Source organism: Centrocercus urophasianus, unplaced genomic scaffold (assembly GCF_019232065.1).
Source record: "Centrocercus urophasianus isolate 14NV4802_14NV808 unplaced genomic scaffold, USGS_Curo_1.0 seq_10, whole genome shotgun sequence".
Classification (NCBI taxonomy): Eukaryota; Metazoa; Chordata; class Aves; order Galliformes; family Phasianidae; genus Centrocercus; species Centrocercus urophasianus.
This window is the reverse complement of record NW_024884142.1, coordinates 91,626,716-91,636,493: the sequence shown is the minus strand read 5'-3', so window position 1 is coordinate 91,636,493 and position 9,778 is coordinate 91,626,716. Positions and strand designations below refer to the sequence as shown.

Genomic DNA, 9,778 nt, shown 5'->3' with positions numbered 1-9,778 from the left:
ACATCCACTGTTTGGCCTCCAAAAACATTCAGCAAATGTCAGTGGATGTCAATAAGGGCCATTTTTCTGCACAGAGAACTTCAGCTCCACACTTTTGCTCCATACACACTTCCATATCAGATGCTATTCTGTCAGATTGCCCTCTGCTGCCAGCTGTTGCTCAGTGACAATGGAATACTGGTGCAAGGGTTTCACCTCTGCTGGCATCCCACAAACATCCACCTATGACATTTTTGGGCAACAATATAAAATAGGAGGCATTACTTTCAGAGCAGACCTCATAAATTTATCCACTTCTCTACCAAATCAATGGATTTTCTTGCAGTGCCTCATGTTGTAAAGGCAGATATTTGTTCCCATCTAGCTACAGAGACAAATGCATGCTTTTCCTGATAACACTTTAATTTGAAAAGCAACTTGGCCTGCTGAAGAGTTCCACCTTATTAAATAGCTCCATTTAAGAGACTACAGTTTCTAATGAGTGTTAAATATTCTAAGGTGGTAACAGATTCTGAAGATGATAGAAGAAACTCTCAGCACAGACAGAGGAATCCACAGGAGATAAAAAAAAACAATGGAAGGACTACAGGTTTGAAAAGCTGCAGACATTGAAGACTGCAAAAACAAGAGAGGATCTCAGAGTGCAAACAAGGTCCTATTTGAAAACTGTCTGATATGATTTTTACCAGTTTCCAGAAGTTAAAATAACAGTAATTCCATGTATTATAAATGTAATCTTGTTTCTTCTCTACCCCCTTAATCCCAGAAGGCATTTTTGTTTCTCTTCACAGCACAGCATCCTTGGACAAAAGCACTTCATGCCTTTACAGAAAGCTACACCCTGATCTTCTCACTAACTTTAAATGAAGACCAAATCATAAGGAGCGAGGCTGATATTGAACCAGTGTATAACCAAAAAAAATTAGGATGCTATAGTCACAAAATAAACAAGAGAGTTATGCAAAACAGACTATAATAACAAAAGAAAATAAACAGAAGGCTTACCCCTATCCTGGGCTCACCCACAAAACACCAGCAGAGACAATCACCAGACAAGATCCTTCCCCACTGGTAGCCAGCTCTTAAATAGGTCTAGGAGAGGTGCAGCCAGGCTCCACCCCTTCCAGCAGCACAGGTGAATTGCCTTCACCTGAGCTCCTGTGGCTGGCTCATGGCTCGCCTCAGGTGATCAATCAGAGGTTCAGGCTGTGACTCAGCAGTTCCCATACACCAGTGAAGTGAGATCACTATGATGCAATTTGTCTCCTTGGTAAAATTAATCAGTTCAGCCATTCACAGAAAATAGCACTGTAAATGAGTCTCTAAAGAGCAATAAAAGAAGCACGAGAGAACAGAAAAATAATACTCTATTTGCAATGTTTATGCACACATATACATTCACAATCACTGTTTTGGGAATAAGGAAATAATAAGTACTGATTTTGCCAGGTACCATGTACCATTCTGTGAAAGCTTGTACTTTGACTTTACTGTAGATCTCACAACACAGATTGGCTTTGGTAAGGCAGTTAAAGAGGAAAAGAAAAATAGATTTACAAGTTTTTAACAACCTTAACGTGAGTTGCTAACTACATTACTATAGGTATTGAGACTATTACTTCGGTGATAGAATTGTTAGCTTCATTGAAGAGACCTCTCTGTCCACTAGGATTAAGCTTTCCCCAATGGTAAGATCTATGTGGAATGACAGTACTACAGAGAATGACAGTACTACAGATGCTGCAGAAAGATTTGCTCAGTTTGCACATGCATGTCTTCAGAACCGTCCTTGTCAGCAACCTGTGTACTCTACGTCATCTGAATTCTCTTGTAATAACCACAGTTACTATCATCTTTCAGATGACAGCGTAGGACCCTTTTTCAAATTGAACCAGTTTGTGTCTAAATACACATTCTCTAAACAGTATTCACACAGAATACTGCCCAAACCTTCCTCAGAAAATAAACTGCGATATCAGTGCAAACAATGTCTACAAAGTGAAGTCCAGGAGAACAGAAAATCTGGATGCAAAATTTTGTGAACAAATAAAGGCTATTCTTGAGCCCTTACCCCTGAACATGCAACAGATCCAGTAAGTTATAAGAGCAGCGTAAGCGATTGCTCTTAAATGATTCGCATGACGTTAGCAAATATCTGCAGTATTTCACCAAAGCCAACAAATCTCATGCCCCCAGAGAGAAAAGCCTGTTTATTATGCTAACATCAAGTTTTGCAACACTCAACATACACATTGTTAATGCATAAACTGTATTGTTTCAGCTGCAGCTTCTTCGTTCCTCACTATTCCCTGTGTTGCTATCAGCTTTGTTAATTTGTTGTGTAATGTGTATTTCTTTTTATCTCTTCTTATTTTTTTTCTGGGCTGTACACATTTGCAAAGCTAAATAAGCAAACATGATTGTGATTTTATTAAAATAAGAATAGAGTGAAACTAACACACGATAATTATCAGAGACAGAGGAACATGTTTGCACAATTTGTGTGTGTATAATTTCAAGATGTGGTATATCTTCACGACAGAACATAAGAGAGAAAAGAACTTCTGAGTTTTATACTTCTGTCCTTTTGCCAGTTTCCTAAATATTCTTGACCAATATCTCTTTTGCATTCTTTCTTAAAAATCTGCCCTAATGTGTAACTTCTAAGCGCCTTTGATAGAAACAAGGGTTAGTTGTTAAAACCAGAAATATAAGGAAAGTGAGTGCCTTTGCTAGGTATCCTTAAGAGGCAATTCTTTCTTGTTTGCAAACATTTTGTCTGTGATTAAAACATGAGAAGACTTTATTAATGGTTGAGGAAAACACAGTAACATAAGTAAATAAATGAAATATCCGCACCCATCATATCTCTGGCAGCAGTTCTGCAGTTCACTTCCCTACCAAGCAGTGCCAAAACCCAAGGAGCTAACATCCTTTTAACTCTTTGTGTTCTCCTTTTTCCCTCCATAACACCATTATTGATTAACATTCAATACAAACTTGGCTGATGGGTCCCTGGCTCTCCCACAAGAAGTGGTATCTGATCTGGTTCATCTAACCTGGCAACAGCGATTTATTTTTACTGTCATCACCAGACATCTCCACACCCAGGTTTGATACTGATTTCCACAGATTCTGCGGAAAGTCAGCAGGAAGTACCTCCTTCCTGGTGTAAAACTGCCTGTGAGCCACAGCCTCAGCATGGGTTCCCATCATGGAACCACTGCTGAGACCCATTCCATGAAGATGGACATGAAGTAACGGCCTCAAGATGTACCAGAGGAGGCTCAGGTTGGTCTGCAGGAGAAAATATTTCCTCACAGCGTGATGGTGCATTGGAACATGTTAATGGTGGAGCCATTGTCCCTGTAGGTGTTCAAGAAACATGTTGATGTAGCACTGAGTGATAGGGGTTAGTGTGCTCAGGAGGGATGGTGTATAGGAACTGCTGAGTCACGGCCTGAACCTCTGATCACCTGAGGCAAGCCATGAGTCAGCCACAGGAGCTCAGGTGGAGGCAATTCAGCTGTGCTGCTGGAAGGGGTGGAGCCTGGTTCCACCCCTCCTAGACCTATTTAAGAGCTGGCTGCCAGTAAGGAAGGATCTTGTGTGGAGATTGTCTCTGCTGGTGTTTTGTGGGTGAGTCTAGGATGGGGGTAATCTTCTATTTATTTTCTTTTACTATCATAGTCTGCTTTGCCTATCTCTCTTGTTTATTTTGTGATTGTAACATCCTAATACTCTATGATTACATAGATGGGTAGGTGGTTGGACATGATCATCTTAGCAGTCTTCTCTAGCCAAATACTATAAATGCTAAGATTTTAGCAGATAAGGATGAATAGCACACCCACTCTCAATATGCAGCTCCTGTAATACAGTGTCCCCCAGGAGAGGAAGGAAACCATTCCCTTGACCCTATCATCATAGCTTAATTTTATTTCTTCTGCTTATGATAAGCTCACTTACATTTTTGTCAGTTCCTGATGATGTTTCTCCAAGGGTTTGCATGTAAGAAGACTTCAGAATTAAATTATCTGTACTTCTTTCTCTCTCCATTCACCATGAGCTGTTGCCCCAACTGTTGGGTCACCTTCCTATGCCTACCAGTGTGAAGCAGGCAGGGACTCTGCATCTTTTCTTTCTACTAGCACAAGGTGGTGGTCACTGTCCTCTGTGGCTTCACACCATACATGCTTTAGTGATTCCAAACGTATTTTTCTACAGGTCTAAGTGAATTGTATTGGACTTCCAATTAATCCTAATGCTGTTTCTCCTTCACCTAGCTAAGAGTTCTTATGTATTACACTGTCCAGCAAATGTAGACTAGCTAAAGCCATTTATTACATGGGTGCCTGTTATGCCAAAAAAAAAAAAAAAAAAAACAAAAAACAAAAAAACAGCTGAAGGTCTTCTGTGCTGGTTACCAATCAAGAGAACATGTGCCTGAGCTGCTTCCTTCCCCTCAGCTCCAACAGGTTTGGGATTCTGTGGCTTTTCATAGATTGCTGAACTCTTCCTCTTCCCAACGACCCATGACTGCACGGCACGTGGCCACCGGGCCACCTTTTTTCTGTTTCAAGACTGAGCTTGATTTGCGAGCCGTTGCACAGGTGATATTTCAGCCAGAGTGCGATCCCACATTTCCTACTCCTCAGGAGAGACCATACTCCGCCGACTGCCATTTTACACCGCGGTGACGCTCCGCTGGAGCCCGGCCTCCCCGGCGGTGGGCCCGGTGGAGCCCGGCCCGCACTGCCCAGGGAGCCGAGCCGGGCGGCGCCCCCCCCTCTGCACCGGGAGAGCCCCGCGCACAGCTCCCGTCCGGCCCTCGCACACTCCGTCTCCTCCCTCCCTTCTTCCCTCCGCCCGGGCCCGCCCGTATCCCTGCATTCCCCGCTCCGGCATCCGCCCCCTCGCTTCCCTCCTCCCCTCAATCCCATCAGTAGCGGCGGCGCCCGGGCTCGGCTCCCCGCGCTGCGGCGGCGCTCGGCGGCGGCTCCCCTCCCGCCGCGGCCGCCATGTTGGGCAGCTTCGAGCTCAGCGGCGGCTGCTGCGTGTGACCGCGGGAGGGAGGCAGGGAGAAGACGACGAGAACGGGAGGAAGGGCGGCAGGGAGGCGGCCCTCCCCGCACGCACGCACACGCCGGGAAGGAAGGATGCCCTTTGCCTGTGGAGGCGAGGCCGGAGGAGCATCTCCTCGCCGCCGGGAGTGAAGCCGCCGCCGGGGCCTCCCGGCCCGCAGCCAGAGCGGGGCCGCCGCGTTCCCTCCCGCCGCAGGACGCGCAGCGGAGGAGCAGCAGGAGGAGCGGGGCGGGCGGCTATGGAGCGGCCGTGACAGGGCTCCGGGCGTTCTCCCGCCGCCCTTCGGCGCAGCACAGGAGGAGAGGGCGGCGATGAAGACTTGAGCTTATTCCAATCCCTGAAAGGCCTTAAAAGGAGACTCGGTAAGGAGGAGGCGGCGGCAGGGGACGGCTCCCCGGGGCAGGACGTGGCTGCGCCCTGAGGACGGGCCCCACCCCCACGGCGGCGGCGAGGGGACCGCCGGGCGCTGCCCCTGCCCGGGAGGCCGAGGCCCAGGCCGCCGTGCCGCTCCCCGCCCCGTTGTTCCCTCCCGACGTCAATATATATTTATTCCCCCCTTTTTTTTTCCCCTTTCGATCCTTTCTTGGAAGCGAAATCCGATGCGGACGAAATGGGGCTTTTACACTTTAATGATGCAGTGGGATTCGTTTCAGGGTTGTGTTGCATGATCTGAATTTTGAATGAAGGAGAAGGACATTTTTAAAGATATAAAAGCTTACATCCATCTACATGCGGTAAAATCGGTGTCAGGCAGTCCTGGTGGGATTTCAGAGTGATTGTTATCACTGAAGTGTCAGAAGAAGCAATCTATTTTTCCTTATTAAGCATAGTAGAAGATTTTTCTTTATTTTCTTAAATTAAAAAATTATATATGCGCCTATATATGTACATATATATATACACACGCTCACACACGTAGTGTTTATCTGTGTGTGCCTGAAACTTCCCCGAGCTCAGCCTCAGGCTGGGAGCCGAGGTGGGCTGTAAATAAGGCACCACCAGCTCTTGACACTTGGTAAGAATACCGCAGGCTTCTTTTCAAACAACACCTTGAAAAGCTGGTTTTCGGATTTTTTTTTTTTTTTTTTTTGGACGAAGTAATAATAATAATTAAAAAGGAAACCCCATTGCAAACTGAAACAACCATGTCTGGAGAAGTGCGTCTGAAGCAGTTGGAGCAGTTTATTTTGGATGGGCCAACTCAGACTAATGGGCAGTGCTTCAGCGTAGAAACCTTGCTGGATATACTCATCTGCCTGTACGATGAATGTAACAATTCCCCTCTGAGAAGAGAGAAGAACATCCTCGAGTATCTAGAATGGGGTGAGTTGGAGTATGTGTCATGTGTGTCTGTCCATGTTCTTGTCTGCTTTGTTATTTATGTGTAAGAGGGGATTGTGTGGAACTTGGTGTTTCACTGGGAGGGGTTATTGTTTGTGAGGCATTTGAACGTGGTGGTGCTAAAAAGAAATCTATATTGGTTATTTATCCCTGAGTTATGCTTTTTTTATCCTGAATCAAATTCTGGTATATGAACTATAGTTCTATGCCTATGGGCCCAACTGTTGAGCTTTGTATCCTAGAGCTAGTGGGAATGTAGGAGAATGGAAGGTAAATCCCCTGATAGCTAGAGAAAGGATCAGTAGACAACCCTCTGACTTGTGTCTGCAGTCACAGCTATGCTGCTTTAAAGTAGAAGGTGTTAATCAAAGAGAAAATCCTTCAGCTCTCTTAAAGGAAATGCTTGAAGTGTCTGTGAAAAGGAAGACAAATACATTCTTTCATATGGTGGAATTGCTGGTTTAATTACATGCAATTGAATAGTAGAATGAAACTGTCTTCACCATCCACCATTCCATTTTCTTGTTTAATTTTAGGGGAATATTTCAGTGGCTGTAGGTCTTTCAAATGAGAACAAGTGGATTACAGTTCTTCTCGAGTTAACACAGAACTAGTTCTTGTTATTTTTTCTTACTTCATTTCCCTCCTCCTAAGTATAGGTGAAAAACAGAAGATGCATCTGACACAAGAGCCTTGATGTTAATGCATACTGTATGTGACCTTCAAAGTTCAAAGTCATGCTGTACTTCAGCATTTACATTCAGAACTACTTACCACATCTGATTTACAATAAATACACCAGCAGGCTACCTGTCTTTAGAAAAGCACATTTCAAAACATAAAAGGTTAATTAGCTGGTTGAGTTCCTCCTTATGAAGCCACTGAGGAAAGACATTGTTTTGATAACTGATCTAACACTGGAGGCTGATAGGTGTGTGTTGTGTGTTTTATTTTCCTGCTCCTCACTGTAGTCAGACTGGCATCTGAAGGGCATCTGACTCAGTAATTAAGTTTCTTATACTGTTTGTATTGCACTTGTCTTTGTTTTCTTATTATTAGAAGGAAAAGCCTATAATTAATGCATTCTAACTAAGGAGGAAATAGTATTTAAAGTACTTCTAAGGAATCTCCTCTTTAAAATTGTGGCATACAGAAGCTGTGGAAGACTTGGAAAACATACTGACTCTCAGTACTTTTTGTATATAGAAGTATAGTCTGCAGTGGACTTAGCAAGCTGACAGCCTGTAAATAATAATAATAATAAATTAACCATGTCAGTAGAATTAGAATAGTAGTGGTTGGAGCCCATCTTGTTGAGTAGCTGGTACATTTCATGTTATCTTTTGGAGGAAAAAAATGTGTTATTCTGAGGGTCTGATAGCACCTGAAGATTTCTGTGGTAGATCTGACAGGCTGCTAATGGAAATAATGTGCTATTTTGGAAAGGCAGGAACAAGGTTTCATACTGGCCTGCTTTTCCTGCTGCTTTTCTGCTTCTCCTTTCCAGTTATGCCTTAGCTTCAGATTAAAGCAGTCCCTCCCATTTTCAAGGTAGTGTTGCCAGAGCCCTGTGTTTCCACCAGCTCTGCTCTCCAGACTTAAAACTTGGCATTTTTCGAGAGGGTTTGTGAGGTGAAATGTAGGAGGAAAGGTTTCTAGTGCCTGCTGTTGAAAGTGTCCAGATGAACGATGTCTTTATCTTGCAAACACTCTTGAGCTGTCTCTCCTGAAAGCCAGCACTCGTAGTGAAACCAGCAGCCCTTGGCGTTTCTGTTCAGATGAGGGGCTCAGCAAAACGAGGTTGTTACAGAAGCGCTGTGTGCTTCAGCTCTTAGGTGCGGTGAGCAGACTGTGAGCATCCTGTTCTTTGATACCATTATAACCTCATGTCTCTTTGCCAGAGAGGTGAAGCAGTGTAAATGATGGATTACAGAGAGGGTATATGTGCTTTAAAAGTCAGAAACATGCTGAGCAGTGGCAGCAGTGGAAAGCTGGCAGCCAGAAATCATACTTTCTATCATGGCCTCCATTGGTGAAGTGATGTCTGAGTGCTTTCAGTTCTTTCTTTGAACTTCTTTACCATTAGGGAAAATAATATCAATTTTACGCCAGGGCTAACTCTTTATTTTGAGTATACTGTGTGAAATAAAGTGCATGTTAATCTATTTCTCCCATCAGTGAAATAGAACTTGGTGCCTGGTATGTCTTCTGGTGAGTGTCAGTGCTGTTGTGGAAAGACTTGGGTTTATGCCAAGCATTCACAAATCTGCATTATTACTGCCAGTAGTTCAGTCTGCAGTTATTGGAATTGGTCTTGGAGTGGTATGAATTGTTTGTTATGTTTGTGCATTTACTAATTACAAAACACAAATTTACTCCAGAGCACTATTCATCTTCCGAAGTTCATACTTTTAAAAATGGATTTACTCCTAGAAAAAGTAATCTTACTTTCTTATGACTAATAAATATCTATTTGGTGATCACAGACTACTTTTGGATACAATAAGAATTATTATTTTTTTTGGTGGGACTGTTGGGCTGTTTAATTTTGTGGAATTTTTTGTTATCGGTTGTGTATTTTTGTTTAAACTGCTCTAGGTCTGAGATGCTTCACTGCATGTGAAACTGAATATTCACAGCACAATGTGAAATTTTGGGGGTGAAAGATTTAGAAACTATTCTAGTATGGAAAAGCTGATGTAGTCTTAGCAATAGCCATGTGGTTGCTGCTATATTTAGGGGAGCTAAGAAGTTCATCTTCTGGTCCTCGGACCTTTTTAGGACTATTTCATGAGCAGTCCTAAAACTAGTTCTAGACCTCAGTAAGAAAAAACGAAGCAAGGTGAAACAGATGAACATCTGAGATGGTTTTTCGTCTTTTGTTCTGGGTTGTTTTTACTAGATTAGCTCAGCAAGTGGGGAAAGTCAAGTTTCTGCAATATGTCTGAGCTTCACAGGTTTTCAGTTGCTTTCAAGCCTTGAAATGGCTTCAACTTGAAGTGCCACACAGTTTATTTTGCGATTTAGAATCTGCGTTTTAAAATCATGTTTTGTTTTAAAGTGAAAATGGTTACTTTGCCTGTTTTTAGACCTGATTTGCTTTGTGAAGTGCTGATGATTTGATGTCGTTTATATAGGAGCTACAGCTGAAGAAATGCCCTTGGAAACAATCAGTGTGTTTGAGTTCTGGTAGCTAATTAGGGCACAATTTGAGATCATGGGAAGGAAACAAAACTCCTACACTTGGCTTGTTCTACTTATTTAGTGGTAGCTTTAATTTTTATCTCTGTTGACAGCATTTGTGATTTAGAAATGGGATTGGCTAATTTTAGCAACCGGGGCTTACCTGAGA

At 43.3% G+C, this 9,778-nt stretch overlaps 1 protein-coding gene across 7 annotated transcripts in view; it reads left to right on the top strand.

Moving 5' to 3' along the window:
- The first annotated feature begins 5,317 nt into the window (after nt 1–5,317).
- Nucleotides 5,318–9,778, top strand: part of CDC42BPA (CDC42 binding protein kinase alpha) — a 153,193-nt gene continuing 148,732 nt past the window's right edge. For 3 of the 7 annotated variants that reach the window (XM_042834646.1, XM_042834814.1, XM_042834728.1), the window contains exon 1: nt 5,592–6,408. In XM_042834646.1, the coding sequence (XP_042690580.1) occupies nt 6,231–6,408 (178 nt within the window). In that variant the 5' untranslated portion in view covers nt 5,592–6,230. Of the gene's footprint in view, nt 5,448–5,591; nt 6,409–9,778 lie in introns of those variants that run through there. The other 4 variants (XR_006171413.1, XM_042834888.1, XM_042834461.1 and 1 more) reach the window with 3 other exon arrangements.